At 38.9% G+C, this 22421-nt stretch overlaps 1 protein-coding gene across 5 annotated transcripts in view; it reads right to left on the bottom strand.

The window, feature by feature from the left end:
• The window catches only part of SLC4A4 (solute carrier family 4 member 4), a 442709-nt gene that overhangs the window by 17420 nt on the left and 402868 nt on the right, over positions 1 to 22421 (bottom strand). For all 5 annotated transcript variants that reach the window (XM_037829942.1, XM_037829943.1, XM_037829941.1 and 2 more), the window contains 2 exons: positions 3259 to 3437; positions 2026 to 2098 (listed from right to left, as the gene is read on the bottom strand). In XM_037829942.1, coding sequence (XP_037685870.1) covers positions 2026 to 2098; positions 3259 to 3437 — 252 coding nt within the window. The remainder of the gene's footprint in view (positions 1 to 2025; positions 2099 to 3258; positions 3438 to 22421) is intronic.

The raw sequence follows: 22421 nt of genomic DNA, 5'->3' as shown, positions 1-22421 counted from the left end.
AGAGGCGTTGCTGAAAATGTGAGTCTTGCATCTCTTCTTAAAAATAGCAATTTATACAGTATCTGTTCTCTATGTCCCTTTGGAATTATACATGATTAGTCAGTGGACAGATTCCCTGGGATTAAAGCCAATTTGCTGCACTAAAATAAAAAACAACTTTTAAACACATCTGACATTCTTGGATTAGTATTTTTGTGAATTAATGAAAAGAAATATAAAAATGTAACAAAATGGGTGGGGACAGGGGTAATGAGTAAACTGAACTGATGAAAAGCTTTCTGCCCATTTATCCCTCACTAGTGGAAAAGTACTAGGAGACCACATAAAAGACACTTGGCAGTTGTACCATGCTAGTCTGCCTTCAGGAACCCCAGGGCAAATTTATTTCTAGGAGATCCTTCCACATGGCGGGGGGGGGGGGGGGGGGTCAGAATTGCCTCCAAAGAACTCTTGAAAAATTGTATCTCCAGGAGATGTTCAGTCACCTGTGCTTTAAACTGCCATTAGGTTAGCTGGTGTCTATGGGGTGACAAAGGAACACAAAGCATTTTGGCAGTGGATTGAATGCTGTGAAACTCACTACAACTTCACATCTACCACATGACTTGCTGTGCACGGGCAAACATGGCAATACATTTCCTTCTGTCCCTGTAGAACATAAAATCTATGTGCTTTAAAAGTCTTCTCTATATAACAGAGACAATGGCTCTAAGGTTATTTTTAATCTTACTTTCCCATGTGTTACGTGAGATATATATTCCTCCATGATTCCAGTCATAAATTAATTTAACCTGCTAATAGACACTGTGGAAACCAAGGGCAAAAGATGAATAATTAAGTCTTTCAACTGTTTATCAAGTATTTTGTACATAATGTATATATTAGTCTAAATACCCTAAAGGCAAAGTCACTCTTTTCTATAGGTTAAAGAATTACAGTGCCACTTTTCTCAAATTCATCTGATTGGCGAGTGACATATAAATGTGCTAATTTTAGAGAAATGGAGGGCTTTTATCTTTTGCTATGTATACTTTTATATTGTTTGAATTCGGTACAAGAATGTACCATTTCATTACTTGTGTAATGAAATAAAAACTTTAAAAACCTTAAAAATCAGAATTGTTTTAAAAACAAAAAGTTTCAGAGAAAAATTTGGAAGGATACAATTAACAGTGGCTGTTTATAGCTTTTAAGTCTATGGTGCAAAGTATAGATACAAATGATCAACAATTGGCTGGTATAGAAAAACGCTTGTATTACAAAAAGCAAATTGGAAGTTCATGAACAGGTTACACTAATCCTCCTCTTTAGTCCTGTTTCTGCTTCTAAATAGGCTTTCACATTTAGTTTGTATTTGATCTACCTAGGCAGCTATTCACCCCATCAATCCAACCTGTACATTGACTCCAGCTAACTTTCTTAATATTCATATACTTTTTCTTTTCAGAAGTTCACTTCTGAAGTTTTCTAAATAAAAATTAGTAATTTTACTCTAATCTTTCTCAGTGGACTATTAGGCTTCCTGATGCAAAGAAAATGGAATACTACAATACACAAGGAGAAAAAAAATGCAAAATGATCTCCTGAATTTCTCATGTTATCTGGGGATCTAACAGAAAGTAGGATTAAGGGACAGTATATGGAGAGTAATGGGAAGAAAGGATGTAGGGAGACTAGGAGAATAAAAAAAAAATGTAGAAGGAGGAGATCAGTCTGAAATAATATTAGATTGAACTATATGAAATTGCCATTTTCATAGATCAAAAAGTGTGAATATTGGCAACTGCATATTCAACCTAATGACTGCAAAAATAATAATTATTATTATGGGGGGGGGGTAACAGAGTGAGAAAGTAATTAAGAAAAAGCTTAAGTTCTCTTTCTACCTAACCCCTATTCTTCAGTGTGTTATAGAACTCTGATGTTGATCTTGCAAATATTTCATAAGGAATTCCATTCTTCACATGTCCAATTATCTGTCAGTATTCAGGGAAGAAGGAAAAGGTGAGTATTTCATATATTTACCTTCAAGATGGGAGCCATAAAGACTGACAGACCAGTCAGAATAAACACAAGGGTTCCAGTGACTCTTTGTTCCCTGAAACCAAATCAAAAGATTACCAATCTAACTCTTGTTCTCATAAATATCTACTTGTCTTTTCGCCTTCATAAAAAGAAAAGACCTTACATTGACCAAATCAATATTTGACTAAAACCCCAAAGGTGTTTATATAATGTAATAAGTACCTCAAGGAAAGCATATAAACTCAACATAAGTATAAAATTCTTTTTAAAATACAATCGCAATTTGAAGTTTTAAAGAGAAAATTTAATAAGCCTTCTAAATCTTTTGCTCCTTTTAGAAGCAAGAAAGAAAAATCACTTGCTCTTGGTCCATCAATTAATGGCCTCTTTGAAGCCCTTATTTTTTAAACAACCTGTACTGTTGTGTAATTACTCCTTCTTTCACAGGAGACAAATATTACATTGTCCCACATGCTAATTAACAAACAGCTCAAGGAAATTTCATGAGTGCAATAAATCCCATCAGTCTAATTTCCAAATCTACAACAACAAAAGTACTTTTTAACAAATATGATTCCCATCCAACACCCTTCCCCCACCCCCTAAGAAAGAATTATCCACTGTTGTGGCGTGGGAAATGATGGTTTTGTCCTGTGAGCTATCCATTCAAGTACTTAAGAGCAGAGTTTGCTGCAAAAAAGTACTCAATGGAGTATAAAGGTCTTGCCCCACTGCCTTTCATGGCTACCCAAATTTAATAGCTAGGGGTCAAAGTTTCCCAGTGCTTATGGGGACAGAAAATCAAATGGAAAATAAGAATTCCTTCCCTGAGAATCTTAAAAATCACAGGTAGACTCAAGAGTTTCAGGGAAACTCAGTAGGACTGAGAGATTAAAAGGTTTGGCCTCCCTACTGATTGTGGTGCAGTTAGTGCCACATTACAAAAATGACCTGCATGCTAAAGAAAATGAATGACCTGCTTGTGTTTGTGTGTTGCAACATTTAGCCTTTTAGGAATCACAGGAAACTTATGTATCATAAACAAAAGTGAACTAAAAAAACTGTTGGAGACTATTTTTCTGATAAGAATTCAGTCCTTTCTAGAACAGAAAATACAGGAATAAATTAATCATTATCAGTTCTTTCTCCTCCAAATCTGCCCCTATTCTTATTCCTGACACCCAGATGTGTGCACAATGCATTTTATAGAGCCATTTTCCTGACTTAACATACCTCACGCCGAGAAACTTTGGTTGTTCTCCAGGTGCAGAAGTCTCTGTCTCCATCTTCAAACTGTCAATGTGAGCTATGGAGATGACAGTAGCGGCCACATACCATGGAAGAGCCATGAAGGAGCACACCACCATGAGGATGGCCACCCAAAAGAGATCCAGGTGATACCCAGCTCCTTTCTGTAGAAAGAGATAAAACCAGGAGGGGAGATTACTCATGTTAGCCATCCATTAGTATTTCCAGATGGGAATTACGGTTACCAAAAGAAACCAACAATTTTTCTGGTGGAATACTCACTGTGCTTGATAAAAATATCTACCGGAATGTAAGCTCCTTGAGGGCAGAACTATATCTTACTCCTCCTGGCAATTAAACATGCAACTGCCACATGACACCTCCTCTGCTACAGCTTCGAATATTTGTTCAATTTAGATTTAAGTTGCAGCTTCACTTATTACATGTTTAGTGTTAATTAAGCTCTCTCCATACAGTTTTGTACCCTGAACAATGGACATACAATGACTACCTTGAAGAGTTATTAGAACCATTGAATGAAGTAACAGAGGTAAAGCATCTTGTAGGAACTTAAGTGGTAGGTGTTGTTACACAATAGACTCAATAAATGGTGGCAGTAACAGTAGTGGAACTGATTATGTTGTTAACACAAGCACAATAAGCATCTTAAAGGCAAGTACCAGGCCTTCTTTGCTTGACAGTGTTTAGCAGTATGCTGTTCACCTAGAAGGTATTCAGTATACACAGACTAAAGATGTGAAAGGCACCTTGAGAAGGTACGTAGAAGATCATGTCTCACCTTTCTTACTATATGAAAATAATTGTTTAACAATATATTAAAGATTGTCATTTAAGGTAATTAACACCCGTCTAATCAGGATAGACAGATTTCAAACGTTGCTCAATGAACACCATAACATTTACTGACTAGAAGAGCAGACAACATAATAGAAGGTCTAGCTCTTTTTTTCACCAAGTAAATATTGTCAAACAAGTCCACAATGTTATTCTATGGTTACATTTCTCTGCTCTATTTATGAAGAAATCAAATGCTTAATACCCCTATGGAGACTGACAAAGTACAACAGTCCGTTTTCACAGCATGGAAGCAGCAGTATCAGGAGCCGGAGTATGTCCAATCTGAGGAAATGGAGAGTCTGGCCTTAAAAGACGAGAATGTGATTTACACTAGAAACCCAGTGACTGTTATCATTCAGATCCTGTTACGTTACTCAAAACACTGCTTTCCTCTCACCAACATGCTAAGATTTCACCCCTGGTTCGCACATGTGGATCTAATCATGTTCTCAGATAACACAGGGAAGGGTAGCTGACACAAGGCAGAAAAGCAAATATTTACTTAGTCCAGGTTTGACTAAGAATGAAAATGTACCTGGGAGGCAGATAGGTTAATATAAACTCATAAAGCCAGTTCATTCCAGGAAGGTATAACATTTTGACTTGGGAGTGGGGAAAGGGAGGAGGCAGTAAGGCACGGTGGGGATGTGTTTAAACAAATGTGTTCAATGATGACTAATGAGTTGAATATCATGATATATCTGGGGTTTCAGTCATTCATTGTTTCAACAAATATTGACTGCCAACATAGTTCCAGGTATAGTTCTAGGTGCTGCAAAACATCCGCGAATAAAACAGACAAAACTTCCTGCCCTTGCGGAGAGCTTCCATTCTTCTGGAGTTTCTATTCTACTGAGTAGACAACAATAAAAAACATAAGCAAAATTTATAGTATCTTAAATAGTAATAAGTGCTCAGGAGAACTTGGACTCTTCTGCTGAAAGTGATGGGCAACCACTGGAGGGTTTTAAATGGAGGCGTGACATAATTTGTTTATGTTCTAAACACTCTGGCTGCTGTGTTAAGAACAGACTGAATGGGTTCAGGCACAGTTAAGACCATTTAGGAGGCTGTCGCGGTAACGCATACAAGAGATCGTGGTAGTTGGAACCAGAGTGGTAGCAGCCAAGATGGCAAGAAGTGGTTGTATTTCTGGCTATACTTTAAGATGGAGCCTGTAGGACTTGCTAACTCCTGCCTTTTTACGTCCTACCTATGTCCTTACTGTAGGTCTTTCATGAGCTGGTCTCTGTTCACATCTGCAACTTCATCTTTCAGCTCTCCTCTGCCTGGATCCTATGCCATGGCCACTTTCAACCATATGTAATTTCTTTGAAATGTGTCTCTCTCAATAATGCCTTTTGTGTCCAGCTTCCTCTACCTGAAACATCGTATATCTTTACTCTTCTTCCCTTGGCTCAGTCCTATTCATACTTAAGACTTAAATTAGCTTTTGTCTTTTCTGGTAATTTTTCCCTACCTCAGCCTAGGTGAGATTGGTGAGTCAAGTTAGGTTAGATTTCATCCTTAATGTTCCTATCTGTTACTTTATTCTTTCTCCTATCACAATATCATCACACTATTTTCAAAGTGTCTCTGTATTTATCTGTCTTGGACACTAAATTGACTGTAAGTAACTTGATCATCTGGATCATGTCTACTTTCCTTTGTATGCTGAGTACCTAAGAACAGTTCATGACGCATGGTAGATTCCCAATAAATATTTTTAAACTGAATGATAAGTAGCACATACATGATCTCCTGACTGGCAACTATTAACTGTTAATTATCCATACCAAAAAAAATTAAACTTTATTTCTTAATTTGAAGATGTGAATTCTTTGGGAGGAAAGGGGGGAAGCAACAGTTAGAAATATGACACAGTTTCAAGCCCTATTAAGGTACTAAGTACATATTAGAGGTACCAATATGGCATTTAAGGGTAGGCTCCCCTACATATTGTCACCAAGGAAACTATAACAACTGAAGTATGTGCATGCTGGCCAGATCAACAGGTCACGCATTCCATCCTGAGCCATCTCCATGCTTTCTGACTCTATTTTTGATAAAAATAAGTTCAAGTTAAATATGCTGAAGATAAGAAAAAAGGCACAACATAACACCAAAGAGGATCCAGGAAGAAGTAGAATATAAAGGTAACTATGCAAAACCACCAGAAAAAAACAAAAATTCTGAGATAAAACAATTATAGGTACATGATAATTACATTGTACTTCCTGAAATCCTTCCCTTCAAAAAGGGTCCTTCACCTCAACCATACTGATAATTCTTGATGCTATTAAGATGAAGGGAAATGATCATGATTTGCAGACCCTGACTGGTTCCTCTACACATCCCTTTCCAGCCTAAACTCTCCCACTCTCATTGTAGACACACTGGATTATTTCAGGTACTCATTATCTCCAGATTATGTCCTATTACATGATTGACGCACAGTTTCCTCTCCCCATCCTTTCCACCCAGTTTCTTTTAGCTAATTTCTACCCATGCTTTAGATCTTAATGTAAGTGCCAATGAAAGTGCAGCACAGTGCTCAACACAGAATGGAAACTGTAGATAAATGTTGGTGGAAGAACAGATGTCAATTTATTCATCCAGTGATACTCTGCTAGAGCTAGACCCGTGAAATAAAATGACAGATAAGACACAGTGGCTTACAGTGTAGTGGCAGAGCCAATAAATCAACAGGCATTCAAGAGAAAAAAGGGTTAAAGGTCTACAAGCAAAGTGAGCTCAGCGTGCTATAGGTGCACCAAGAAAGGGTATACCCAACTGAACCCAAAGTCAGACGAGGATTGCATAGGAGGTGGTACAAGCATATCTGTTTTACTGTGCTTTACTTTACTGCACTTCACAGATATTGTGTTTTTTATGAATTGAAGATTTGTGGACAACCTGCACTGAGCAAGTCTATTAGTGCCATTTTTCCAACAGGATGTGCTCACTCTGTGTCTCTGTGCCACATTTTGCTACTTCTTGCAAACTTTTTTATTATTATATCTGTTGTGGTGATCTGTGATCAGTGATCTTGGGTGTCACTATTGTAATTGTTTTGGAGTGCCACAAACCACGAACATGTTAAGACAGCAAACCTAATCGATAAGTGTTGTAGGTCTTTTGACTGCTCCACCGACCAGCCAATCCCGTCTCTCTCCCCCTCCTCAGGCCTCCCTATTACCTGAGACAAAATAATATTGAAATTAGGCCAATTAATAATCCTTCAATGGCCTCTAAGTATTCAAGTGAAAGGAAGAGTCGTACAGGAGTCTCTCACTTTAAATAAAATCTAGAAATAATTAAGCTTAGTGAGGAAGGCATGTTGTAAGCTGAGATAGGCCAAAAGCTTGGCTTCTTGTGCCAAACAGTTAGCCAAGCAGTAAATGCAAAGGAAAAGTTCTTGAACGAAATTAAAAGTGCTACTCCAGTGAACACACATATAAGAAAATGAAACAGGCTTATCACTGATATGGAGAAAGTGTTAGTGGTCTGGATAGAAGATCAAATCAGCCACAACATTCCCTTAAGCCAAAACCTAATCCAGAGCAAGGCCCAAAATCTCTTCAATTCTATGAAGGCTGAGAGAGGTGAGAAAGCTGCAGAAAAAAAAAGTTGGAAACTAGTAGAGGTTGGTTCATGAGGTTTAAGGAAAGAAGCTGCCTCCTTAACATAAAAATGCAAGGTGAGGCAACAAGTGCTGATATAGAAGCTGCAACAAGCTATTCAGAAGATCTAGCTAAGATCACTGATGAAAGTGGATACATAATACAACAGATTTTCAATGTGAACAAAACAGCCTTATATTGGAAGAAGATGCCATCTAGAACATTTATAGCTAGAAAGGAGGAGCCAATGCCTAACTTCAAAGCTTCAAAGAAAAGACTGTCTTGTTAGGGGCTAATGTAGCTGTTGATCTGAAGTTGAAGCCAGTGCATATTTATTATTATGAAATACTTGGGCCCTTAAAAATTTGCTGAATCTTCTCTGCCTTTGCTCTGTAAATGGAATAATAAAGCCTGGATGACAGTACATCTCTTCACTGAATATTTTAAGCCCACTACTGAGATCTACTGCTCGGAGAAACTATTCTTTTGAAAATATTACACTCATTGACAATGCACCCAAGAGCTCTGATGGAGATGTAAAAAGAGAATAATGTTTTTTTCATGCCTGCTAACCCCAAATCCATTCTGTAGTTCATGCATGAAACAGTCATTTCAACTTTCAAGTCTATAATTTAAGAAATGTGTATCATAAGGCTATAGCTCCAATAGGTAGTGATTCCTCTGATGGACCAGGGAAAAGTAAATTGAAAACATTCTGGGAAGGATTCATCATTCTGGATGCCATTAAGAACATTCATGATAATGGGAGGTGGTCAAATTATCAATATTTACAGAAGTTTGGAAGAAGTTGATTCCAACTCTCACTGGTGACTTTGAAGGGTTCAAGTTCAGTGGAGGAAGTAACTGAAGGTATGGTTTGGAAATAGCAAGAGAACTAGAATTAGAAGTGAAGAATGGAGATGTGACTGAATTGCTGCAGTCTCAGGAAGAAACTCGAATGGATGAGCAGTTGCCTCTATGGATGAGCAAAGAATGAGGTTTCTTAAGATGAGATCTACTCATAGTGAAGATGCTCTGAACACTGTGGAAATGGCAACAAAGGATTTAGAAGACTACATAAATTTACCTGAGAAAGCAGCAGCTGGGTTTGAGAGGACTGACTCAAAAGTTTGAAAGAAGTTCTACTGTGGGTAAAATGCTATCGAACAGCATTGCATGCTACAGAGAAGTCTTTCATGAAAGAAAGAGCCAACTGATGCAGCAAACTTCACTGTTGCCTTATTTCAGGAAATTGCCACAGCCACCCCAACCTTCAGCAACCACCACTGCCATTAACACTGAGGCAAGACCCTCCACCAGCAAAAAGTATACAATCCGCTGAAGGCTCAGATGATGGTTGGCATTTTTTAGCAATAAAGTATTTTTAAATTGTGTTTTAGACATACTCTATTGCACACTGAATAGACTACTGCATAGTGTAAACATAACTTTTATATGCACTGGGAAACAAACAAAAAAAATGTCACTGGTTTGATTGTGATATTTGCTTTATTGCAGTGGTCTGGAACCAAACCCATAATATCTCTGAGGTGTGGCTGTACTTAAGCTGAGTCCTAAAATATGAGCCACAGCCAACTAGGAGACAAGATATGAGAAGGCAAGGGAAGACTAGGCCAAAAAAGTGGCCATTTTGAGAAAATGGTATAGAGTTGGTCATGGGAGGAGACTGGAGAGGGAGGAAATATGGCTAGAGAAGGAAGAACTTTTATGTATTGCTTAAGGCTTTGGGATATTTTTGTATCTTAAGAGCAATGGGAAGCCATTGAATGGTTTTAAATTGACAACTGACATGATCATACTTCTGATTAGAAAGATTGCTTTATTGGTTTGTGGGGAACGTACTGTAAGTGGTCAAGATTGGAGGTAGAAAAGGAAAACAGAAAGGAGAGACAATGCAGTAATCCCAGCTTGAGATGATGCAGCTTAACCTGAAGTAATAGCATTGGGGAAACACAATAAACAGATGGGGACAATTTTAAGTAGACCGAGTCTTAAAAGGGAAGAGCAATGAATTCTTTTTGTCAAATTTAAATATTCAAGGATTTACGACGTTTAGTTAGTATTCTACGTACTCTGGAGACACATTTGTTGAATTAAATAGTAAAAGCTATGCTCAGGCATTCATGATGTACCAGCAATTGTCTTAAAGATCCCAAAACCCAAAGGATTATTTTAGAGAAGTTGTTACTGAAAAACAACTTATATACATGAACAAGCCATTTCTAAGATGTTCCTTTTGGCTAAAAATATCTGAATGACTAGAATTTAATGGAATAAAAATGATATTCAAATATTGGCACTTTTTAACAGAAATAATATTGCAAGAAATACAGAAAACAGCATCTTTCATAAATAGCATGTGAATTTTATGGATCCTTATACCTTTCCTCTCCATTTCCACTGCCCTTTGCAGGTTCTCATAATTTTCTACCTGGATTACACTGCAGGCTCCTGAATGCTCCTTTCATGGCCTTCCACTTTTACACCTCTCCCATCCATCCTTACTGCGGCCAGAGTGAGTCTTCAAATGCAATTCTCATTGCAGAATTTCCAGACTGGAATGTTGAGGGAGCAGGGGAGGCCACCAGGAAATGGGCAGGCCAGGCAGGCCAAGGGGAGTCAAGACCATCAGGATACCTGAGACTTTTATCATTCCCTAATTGTTCCTCGTTCATTCTGCCCCTTATAATCTCCTATGTACCACTCTTCAACCAGCTTTCTGTTTCTACTCTTTGACCCTTGTTTAGTTCCATCCTTACCTTCAAGGCCCATCTCCAATTCTGCTTCTTCCTTCACAACATCCTCAGCCCTTATGCTGCTCTCACCACAGAAGACTCTGCTGCTACCCTTGTCCGTAACAATCCATTCTTCTCACAGAGTAATCTTTTAAAAATCTAAATTATTACATGGCACTTCCCTGCTTAAAACCCTCCTATGGCTTCCTGTTTCACTTAGAATAAAACCTAAACCCTGTAACATCATCTCTAAGGCTCTACATTGGTGTTTCTTACTGGATGTTTTGTCCCCTAAGGGACATATGACAATGTCATGAGACATTTTTGGTTGGCACAACTTGGGAGGGGATGCTACTGGCATCTCATAGGTAGAAGTTGGGGGTGATGCTAAATATCCTACAATTCATAGGACCGCCCCCAACAATAAAGAATTATCCACCCTGAATAGCAAAATGCTGAGGTTAAGAAACCCTGTTCTATGTGATCTGGCTCCACTCCCTTTGTCCTCATCTTGAACTAATCCCCTATGCTCCAGCTGCAGTGACCTGCTACCTTGTTCCTGAATATATGCTCCCTCAAGCCTGGGGTCTTCGCATTTGTCCATACCTTTGCTTGCAAAACTAACATTTAATAAACATTTATCGAATGTCTATTCTAGTCTAGGCTCCATGTCCCTAGATACAATAAATAAGACAGAATATCTGCCCTAAAAGAATTTACAGATTATTTCATGAAGCCAAATGTGAAAACAAATAATTTAAGGTATGTGCAAGATACAAAGCATAAAGGAAGGCAAGGTTAATTCCAACCAGATTGGTGGTGGGGTTGGGGTGTGAGTAGGGAAAAATCCTCTAAACTCCTTCAGAAAAGAGACCATAACTTAGAGCAATTTTTATCTGCAACATCTAAGATAAGTGTTCCGTGCATAGCAGGGACTCAATAAATGCTCAAAAGGTTAAATGTGTCTTTTAACGTTTAAAAAGTTCTAGTCTCCTTAAATACAAACCCAGATCATGTTCTATTTTCTGAAACTGGAGATTATTTTAAGTACAAAGATAGAAGTGAAACTTTATTTCCCTTTGAAATTGTATATGCTTTGCTAATACAGAACAAAAGTCATTTAGGAACAAATCCACAGTAATCAAAATCTATGAAACAAAAAGGCTAGTCTAAGTCTGAAGTTTGCATCTGGCATATATATGATAACAAAGAAAGGGTCAAGGGCAGTACACATACAGGCAAAGTCACAGAACAAAGATTCAGGCTTATGCTAGGAGCCCACCGTGATTCAGACAATGTGCTAGTTTATGAAGACACTGGAAACCATGATGTAGCACCTCCCTCCAAGGGGCACACAACTGGGTAAGAAGACTCAGACTTGTACAAAAATCACAATGCACTCCAAACAGAGACTCAAAGAGGTTTGAAAAAGATACCCCTAAATCCCAAAGGATGAAGTGTTTAACTATGTCTACAGTGAACCCACAAAAACTCCTTACAGTGATGACATTTAAACAGGGCTTTAAATAACATAAACACTCACTATAAGAACTGGAAAAGGTTTGTATGTTTGGATGTTATCACCCATTTCACACAGTGTAACAACTCTGAGAACAATGCTAACACAATAAAATTATTCAATATATATTTGAATACTGTATGAAAGTCATTGTGATGGGCCACAGAAGAGTTGGAAACGTTTTGGCCTGGAAAGGGAGTAACTCAAAACACAAAATAATTACCACACAAGACATCATGGGATCAGTGCCACAGAGTTATACTATACCATAAGAGCAATACTAAATTACACTAGGGGTGAAGGCTACACTGATAAGCTTTCATATTCGGAGGGTCTTGACGGATGGGGAAGATTTTGATATGTGGCCATCATTGAGGAGTGGGGAGAAGAGTTTTCTAGTAGAAGAAATCACCAGATTTGAAGAGAAGCCCACAGTTCATTTGAATAGAACATGGAGAAACATGTGGAGAAAATTATTTTAGATTTAGGTTGAGGTCATATAAAGGGCCTTAAATCCCAGGCTAAGGAAAAAGAACATTCTTCAAGGGGCAAAAGTGGGCCAAACAAGGTTTATAAATGTAAGACTGACATATAAGAACAGTGCTTTTAAAGAAAAATTAATGCTTTTGGAAGGAAGGAAGGGAGTGGTTATTAACTCATGACTAATCCATTGAAACAGACTAAACATGAAATAAAAGGGCTAGATCTAGGGTTATAGGAGTAGGAATAAAAAGGTAAAGTAAAAAGAGGGCAAGGTAGGGATTTTGGAGTTATCCAAGAAAATTCACCCCAATTAAGGGTTTTATGATAGATATCATAAAAAATTGGTTGCTACAACCACCTGATATCTATTTCTAGAAACCACACCGAATGTATAAAACTCTTCAAATCACTTTCCTGGTGAGAAGTATCCCTGGCCTTGCAGTCAAATTCAAGTTCGCTTCCTGCCTCTGTCAGTCCTCAGGGGATGACCTTGGAGAAGTCATGACCTCTCTGAACCTGGTTTGCTTTTGAGTGCTCTGCAGGGATAATGTGGGATATAACTAACCAAAATGATGGCTAAAAAGAGCCAAGTGCCTTGGCATTCCTGTATCAATACAGAGCTGATCAGCAGAGTGTAAAGGTGGTTCCCATCCCAATCAGAGCAGTTAGCCAACCAAAGCCACTTGACATGGTGCCAAAGCACATGCCACCCAAAAACATGCTGCTTTTAATACCATCATGCTTCATCTCTGTCCCTGTTTCAGTTTGGCTTATGAATCAGTTTCATAGCAGTCAGCGTCCTTTAGAATTTTAGACAGACTCTCTACTTTTTACATTCAACAGCTCTTCTCTCCTACAAAAATGTGAAAAGAACAATTTCCAGTGTGAAAAGCCTTTGACTAATGCTGAAATGTCCGCTAATATCACTGCCTTTGTGAAAAAAAATTGACTGCCATTTTTTTTCAGTAGCTATTGTTGTTGAAAGGAATGCTTTCAAATAATCAGTTCCTAAAATGATGTAAGCTCTTTTTTATAGACTCAAGAAGTAAATCATAACATACCTATTTTCTCTAATGTTCTGTACAGGATACTGGGAACAAAAAAATTCTACATTTTATCAATTCTAAATTTTCTAAATTCTATATTCTGAATTTTATTTATGAGAAAACTCATGAACAAAACTGCACAGGTGTTTACCTCTAAAGATACAAAACAAATATGGTTAAGTGTAGACTAAGACAACAAATCTGTTTCCAAAATATTTTCAGAATTAAAATATATTAGTCAATATGCATTTCCAGAATTTTGGTAAGCTAGATCAATTCCAATACCCTTCCCATTATAGGATATTTAAAAAATGGCAGACAAAACACAGAAAACAACTTTTAGAAATGATGGCTTACCTGAGGGAAAGTAAAGGAAACAACTGGAGGTGAAAAAAACAGTGGTAACAAGAAAGTGTAAATCCACAGGGTCGATAAGCCCTGGAGACTGGCCCTGGCCTGAGAGAAAAATCGTAGAGATATGGGGGAGGGGGTATTAGACAGTAGACCCCACCCCCCAATAAAACTAAGATACCCAAAACACAGCACATTCAGTTGATAAACTAGGGAAATACATATATCTTACAGAAAAAGACAGTGAGAACACATACTTGTCCTGGTCTTACCACTGTACATAACATCAAAAGGGGGAAAAAAAGAATCTTTGAAGATATCCCTGACCACAAGCCCACATTCAAATTGGGTTTGGGAATCTGTGGTAGTTTGAAGCTGTTATGTACCCCAGAAAAAGCCACGCTCTTTTAATCCATTCCTGTGGGTGCAGACCTACTGTAAGTGGGACATTTTGATTAGGTTATTTAAATTGAGATGTGTCCTGCCTCATTCAGAGTGGGTCTTAACCACCCCCTTACTGGAGTCCTTTAAAAGTGATGAAACCAGAAGAGCTCAGAGAAGCCCCAGAGAATCTGAGAGGAAGCCACCAAAGCCAGAAACTGGAATCAAAGAAACGCTGGAGAGAAGGACCAGCAGATGTCGCCATGTGCCTTGCCATGTGACAGAGGTGCCTAGATGTCTGCAGAGTCCAGGTATCATCCTGTTGATGCCTTAATTGGGACCTTTTCATGGCCTTACAACTTTAAATTGTAAGTTAATAAATCCCCATTGTAAAAGCAAACCCATTTCTGGTATATCGCATTCTGGCAGCTTTAGCAAACCAAAACAGACTGTAATTCTTGTTTCCTTTGTAGCCCAAAACCCCAAACAAAAAATGTAACTTAAAATGACCTCCTGATGGAAAATCACTATACCACCTAAGAATTAGTCTTGCCCCAACTCCTTGTTAAAAAAAAAAATCAAACCTATACCTGATTAAGTTTCTAGATCCAATGACTAATTTAAAAGAAACACAGAGGACAAAAGAACATGCTAAATGACACCATGGAGAAACAATCACTAAAATCCTGACTATGAGAAATTCTTCAGTACAAATGTGGTAGATTTTATTTTTCAAATATGGCTGGAAAAATATGCCCTACTCTACATACTATTTGCAATGGGACTTTGTCATGCCTCCAGGAAAAGGTGGAGTCCTTCCTAATCCCTTTGAATTGAAGTTGGCCCTGGGACTACTTTGACCATTTGACTATGGCAGGAAGAAAAAGTAAAGCTGTGCAAATTGCAGGTGCAACTGTTTACTGGTCTAGCATCTTCTATTGCCTAACACACCATCATACAGTTGTGCGTTCATTCCCAGAATCAAGTTTTAAATCTTACTCCAAAATAAAAATAAAAGCAAAAAAGAACATCTAAATCTTTCCATACCCTCCATCCCACCCTAACCTTCATCAAATTTTTGTCCCCATTTTTCCACTCATCTGTCCATACACTGGATAAAAGGAGTGCGAGCCACAAGGTTTTCAGTCAACACAGTCACACTATTCAACCTACATAGTTATACAATCGTCTTCAAGAATCAAGGTCACTGGGTTGCAGTTTGACAGCTTCAGGTATTTCTCTCTAGCCATTCCAACACACTAAAGACTAAAAGGTGATATCTATATAGTGCATAGGAATACCCTCCAGAGTGACCTCTTGACTCCATTTGACTCAGTCACTGGAACCCTACTTTGTTTCATCTCTCTTCCCCTTTTTGGTCAAGATCCTCTCAATCCCTCAGTGCTGGGTCCAGGCTCATTTCCAGGAGTCATTTCCCGCGTTGCCAGTGGGATTCACACCCCTGGGAGTCATGTCCCATGTAGAGGGGAGGGTAGTGAGTTCACCTGCTCAGTGGGCTTAGTGAGAGATGAGGCCACATCTGAGCAACAAAGAGGCTCTTTGGGGGGGGACTCTTAGGCACAATTATAAGTGGGCTCAGCCTCTCCCTTGTAGCAACTAGCCTCACAGGGTAAGGCTCCCCAATAGAGGGCTCAGCCCACTAAATTGGCAGTCCTCAATGTTTGTGGGAAAATCAGCAATAACCCAGGTGGCAAAGTCCACAGGTGGGGAAGTCCGACACTTCTGCATTTCTCCCCAGGTCCTCAGGAGGCCCCGCAAATACACTTACACTTTCTGTCCATATCACTCTGGGATGTGTCGGGATTTCACCCAGCCTGTACAAACTCACCAAATCCCACTTCCCATTCACCGCTCCCTGCATCTATGGTGTTCAAACTGATCATACAAACTAGATTATCTAGTGAGCTACAGAAAATATAGATCTTGCACCAGATAAACATCTCCTCCCTTGGTCTCACACGTTAAGTTGTAGTTTTAAAACCCAGTCAGTATCGTCCTTTACTCTTGGACCTGATTTGCCAGATCCTCTTCATTCATATCTCTAATTAAAGTCTGAATTCTTTTCAGCTCTTTCAACAGTTGCCATATGGGGAAATACTGACATTCATAGCTGCCAAGTTCTAGCTCCAAGTCTCATGTGTCACACAGATACCCAAAGTTCCAGAGACCAACCAGGTTAAACACAAGGAGCTCAGCATCTCAGGATTTACAGATAACCGTTACCACTCAGGAATAGATGTGGCTGCTGTAAGAGCTTACAATCTAGAGACCTTTACAATAAGCATTTCCCTGATCAGCTGTGCTCTAAGATTCAGTTCTCAGAGTTTACACATTATAGTTAGTCCATATTAGTGAGGCATTATGCTTGTCCTCTCGTTTCTGGTGTGCTTTATTCAAAATGCTGTACTCAAGATCCATTCACCTAGCTGCATGTCTCACAGCTTCATTTCTTCTTATAGCTGCTCAATTTTCTACTGTATGCATACACTACAGTTCATTCCATTCATAAGTCAGTGTACTCTTAGGCCACCTCCGCCTATTGCAAATAGTGAATACTGCCACCATATATACTGGTGCGTAAATGTCCATTCATGTCCCTGCTCTGATCTTCCAAGTATATACCCCATACCGAGGTTGCAACACTTTGAAACCCCCACATGCCTAGCTTCTTGTGGGACCACTATACTGTCCTCCAGGTAGGCTACGCCATTCCACATCCCCACCAATAGTGAATACATACATCTCTCTGCAAGTTCTCTCCAGCACTTGTGTCGCTTTGTTTATTTTTTTCCCCTGCAATTTTATAGGGATATATTCAAATACCATAGTCATCCACAGTGAACCATAAACTGTTTTACAGTATCATCATACGGTTTTGTATTCATCTCCACAGTTAGCACTTACACATGTTCATTAAAGGATAAAAGTAAAAGTGAAAATAAAATCCAACAGCTATCTAAGTGCAACTGTGAAAGAGACCGCAATCAAGAACTGTCCTTCTGAGCCCAGTCAACCCAAAGAACATGAGAGATCATAATAAATAGTTATTTTCAGCTAGGTGGTTTGTTATCCAGCAAAAGATAATCAGAACAATAAACAATCTGGCATCCTCAACAAATAAAAAGGGAAACAAACAAGCTGAACTGACAGATGAGAAAATGTATAAAGTAAATTTAAATGATGTATCCACCAATCATAATGTGTCAATTTTACTCGGATTCTGATTTAAACAAATAGATTATATTTTAAAAGTTGATTATAGAGAACTTCCGGGTAAGATGGCAGAGTAGGGAGCTTCAAAACAACTATTAAACAGGCAGAAACAGTCTGAAACAACTATTTTGTAATTCCAGAGGCCAGAAGAACACTGTACAGCATCCAGGGAAGAGTGGGAGGAAGAGATTGATAAATTATGGTAAAGAACAATAAACTGCTCTCTCCACGTCATGGCACCTGTCCCCCACTCTCGCAGCAGGTGGCTGCAGGGTCCAGTCACTGACTAGCTCCCTGGTGACAGAAAGGAACATAAAATCCTCTTCCCCAAGAACAGGGGTGAGTATGGCCAATCACTGATCATGGCTTTAATTAGTGAATTTGGATGGCTGGTTCCTGGCTCTGAGGGAAAACTATTCTTTCAACTCTCCCTGGACAAAGGTGGTTGTGATTGTTTCAACCCTCCCTGGACAGGGGCAGAGGCAGTGGAGGTTAGAGACACAGACTTCCTCAGGGCTGGGGAAGACAGTTTGCTGAAGAGCTGCATTTGCTTGGCAGGCTAGGAAATCTCAACTTTGGGGAGCCATCAGAGAAGCTACTGGAGCCCTTCCTGATCCACTCCACAGGGCACTATGGAGCCAAACTGCACCCCTTTCTGGATCCCTGGCCCTGTCTGGCTTAGAAAGACTTACTTGGGAAAGTCATCTCTGGGGTGACCCTTCTCCCAGAATTTGCCCTCCAGGCAAAAGCAGTGTGAGACAATGAAAGAAAGAAGTATAAAAATCCACAGAGGCAGACAGTTGAGACAACAGTCTGAGGCATCAAATACATGGAAGAAGGAGGTCCATCTCCTGGGAAACAGAGGAGACAATCAAACTCCTGTAAACAGGGAAACTCCGAAACAAATAACAAGCAAAAGCCCAAAACAAGACAGAGGCTCAGAAAGACAGGGAAAACCCTGCCAATTGCATTTACCTTTGGCAGACCTTCCTGATAGGAGGGCTGAAGCTCAAGAAAGTCTTATCACCAGCTGGTTACAAAACCAAGAAACAGACATCCCAGGAAGTAAATCTCAGAGTCAACATTTTAAAATGTTAAAAGGTTTAAACAATGTAATCACATGGAACCTAGAATAGGGGATGAGATCTTGTTATTCTGTACAGGCTAATGTAATACCCCAATACATCCCAGAATATGTTAGGCAGAAAATAAAAAAGTATTTGCAAAGACCCCTTGAGGGACTGGAGAAAAATATGGAACTGTTAAACTTCCCACCTGGGGAATTCATGCTATTCTCTCTTAAGCAATAGGGGCTCCCAATTTAATAAGCCAAGCCCTAAATCTACTTGTCCTTATGAAACTTCTCTCTTCAGTGGCGAAGCTAAGACTACTTATAACTATGCCTAAGAGTCACCCCCAGAGAATCTCTTTTGTAGCTCAGATGTGGCCTATATCTCTAAGCCAACTCTGCAAATTAACTCACTACCATCCCTTCTTCATGGGACGTGACTTCCAGGGGTGTAAGTCTCCCCAGCAACATGGGACATGACTACCAGGGATGAGACTGGCCCTGACATTGTGGATTTGAGAAAGCCTTATTGACCAAAAGGGGGAAAAGAAATGGAACAAAATAAAGTTTCAGTGGCTAAGCGATTTCAAATGTAGTCAAGAGGTCATTCTGGAGGTTATTCTTATGCATTATATAGATATTCCTTTAAGTTTCTAGTGTATTAGAATAGCTAGAAGAAAATACTTGAAACAGTTGAACTATAATCCAGTAGCCTTGATTCTTGATGATAACTGTATAACTATATAGCTTTTATTGTGTGGCTGTGTGACTGTGATAACCTTGTGACTGACACTCCCTGGATCCAGTGTATGGGTAGATGAGTAATAAAGTACACACACACAAATATATAAATAATGGGGAGGGGCAAGGGATATGGGATGTTTTGTGTGTTCTGTTTAATTTTTATTGTTTACATTTTATTTTATTTATTTTTATTAATATTTTTATTAATTTTTGAAAACGTTCTAAAATTGATAGTGGTGATGAATGTACAACTATAGGATGATACTGTGAGCCATTGATTGTATACTTTGGATGGATTATGTGGTGTGTGAATACCTCAATAAAATTGCATTTATTAAAAAAAAAGAAGGTACAGTGTGCAACAAATGAGTCTAAGACAAAGAAACAGGAAATGATGGCCCAACCAAAGGAAGAGGTTAAAAACACAGAAAACAACCAGTCAAGAAGAGGAGAATGTGGACACTTCACAGTAAGCCTTTTTTAAAAAAATGATCTTAAAAATGCTCAAGGAAACAGAGAAAGAACTAAAGGATATCAGGAAAACAATGAATGAACAATATAAAAAATAAAAAAATAAAGAGACAGAAGTTTAAAGAAAGGAGCCAGATGAACTACTGGTGTTAAAGACCACAGTAAGTGAAATGAAACATACCCAAGAGGGTTTCAAAAGCAGATTGGAGCTGGCAGAGAAAGAATCAGTGAATTTAAGGACAAAACACATGAAGTGAGTCAGGCTGAGGGCAGAAAGAAAAAAGAAATAGTGAAAGTGAAAACAGCCCCAGACAGCTATGGAACACTATCAAGCACAACAATATATATACATTATGGGGGTCCAGAAGACGACGAAGGAAGGAAAGGGACAAAAGGAATAGTCAAAGAAATAATGACAGTGAAATTTCCAAACTTAGCAAAAAATGTGAATATTAACATCCAAGAAGCTCAGAGACCACCAAACAGGATAAACATGAAGAAAAACATACCCCATCACATATTGATTACACTATCAAATGCCAAGCACAAGTAGAGAGTTCTGAAAGCTGCAAGTGAAAAGCAACCTGTTAAGTACAAGAGAGTCCCAATTAGACTGAGTCATGATATCTCATCAGAAATCATGAAGGCAGGAGGCAGTGGGCTGAATACTTAAAGCACTGACGGAAAACAACTGCCAGCCAAGAATTTTATATCTAGTGAGACTCTCTTTCAAAAATGAGGGAGACATTAAGACATTCTCAGATAAACAAATACTGAGGGAATTTGTCAACACTAACTGGGCTTAAAAGCAATAAAAAAGGGAAGTCTTCAGACTGAAAAGAAAAGACACTAGACAGAGGTTCAAAGAAGCATAAAGAAAGAAAGACCTGAAGTGTAGGTAACCATGTGGGTAATTACAAATGCCAATATTATTGTATTGTACTGTTTGGTATGTGTGCTGGTTTGTATATTTATGTCCCCCAGAAAAAGCCGTATTCTTTAATGCATTCTTGTGGGGGCAGATGTATTAATGCAGATTGGGTTGGAATCTATTGCTTCAGTGTCCATGGAAATGTGCTCCACCCAACTGTAGGTGATAACTCTGACTGGATAATTTCCATGGGGGTGTGGCCCCACCCACTCAGCATAGTCCTTAGTTAGTTTACTGGAGCACTACATAAGCTTAGACAGAAGGAGCTCGTAGCTAGCTGTGGCTGAGACAGACATTTTGAGGATGGCCGTTGGAAGCTGATGCAGACACTTTGGAGAATGCCATTCTGAAACACAACCTGGAAGCAAGCAGACACCAGCCACATGCCTTCCCAGCTAACAGAGGTTTTCTGGATGCCAATGGCCTTTCTCTGGTGAACGTACCCTTTGTTGAAGGGACACTTTATGGCCTTAAGACTGTAACTGTGTAACCAAATAAACCCCCTTTTATAAAAGCCAATCCACTTCTGGTGTTTTGCATTCTGGCAGCATTAGCAAACTAGAACAGTATGTAACTCCACTTCCTACTACCTACAGGTGCTTAAATGCAAATGCATGAAAGTAATGATGAATCTAGGTTTTTGGAACACAATATACAAAGTGCTAACAAGTACACAAAAAAGGCTGGGGGCAAAGAAGTGTATAGGAAAAGTATATGTGCATGCTACTGAAGTTAAGTTGGTATCAAACCAAATATTATTGTTATATAATTAGGATGCTGAATTTTAACTCCATGGTAACCACAAGGAAAACAGATGAAAAATATACCCAGACAGAGGTGAGAAGACACTCAATATGGTACAACACACACAAAAAAACAAAACCAAATAAATATAAAAGTAGGCTTTAATGGAAGTGAGGGACAAAATGTTATAAGACTTAAAAAGGACAAATAGCAAAATGGCAGAAGAAAAGTCCTGTATTATCAGTAGTGACTTTAAATATAAATGGATTAAACTCTTGAGTCAAAAGACAGAGGTTGGCAGAATGGATAAAAGAGCATGACCCAACTATATGCTGTAGTAAGTGACCCACCTTAAAGTCAAAGACACAAGTATGTTGAAGATGAGAGGATGGAAAAAAATTACACCATGTTTGATGGTTAGGTTCATGTGTTAACTTGACCAGGTGATGGTGCCCAGGTCTCTGGTCAAGCAAGCACTGGCTGAACCACTACTGCAAGGGCATTTGAAGGATGGTTACTAAACCAGAAGGCTGGTTTATTAAATCATCAGTCAATTGGCTGCAGCTGTGACTGATTACATCAATGAGGGGTGTGTCTTCCACAATGAGAGAATGAAATCAGCAGGATTTAATCCAATCAGTTGAAGACTTTTAAGCAAGACAGATAGAGGACCTTCACTTCTTCTTTGGCTAACCAGCAAAGCATTTCCCGAGGAGTTCATCAAAGTTGCCAGTTTGCTGCCTGAGGAGTTCATCAAACATCTTCCTTGGAATTGCCAGTTTGCTGCCTGACCTACAGAATTCGGACTCATGCATACCCACAGCTGCATGAGACACTTTTATAAAATATTATATTTATAGATATCTCTTGTTGATTCTGTTTCCTTAGAGAACCCTAACTAATACACCACAGAAGGAGTAACCAAAAGAGAGCTGATG

Source organism: Choloepus didactylus, chromosome 3 (assembly GCF_015220235.1).
Source record: "Choloepus didactylus isolate mChoDid1 chromosome 3, mChoDid1.pri, whole genome shotgun sequence".
NCBI classification, from domain to species: domain Eukaryota; kingdom Metazoa; phylum Chordata; class Mammalia; order Pilosa; family Megalonychidae; genus Choloepus; species Choloepus didactylus.
This window is presented reverse-complemented; position numbering and strand designations above follow the sequence as displayed.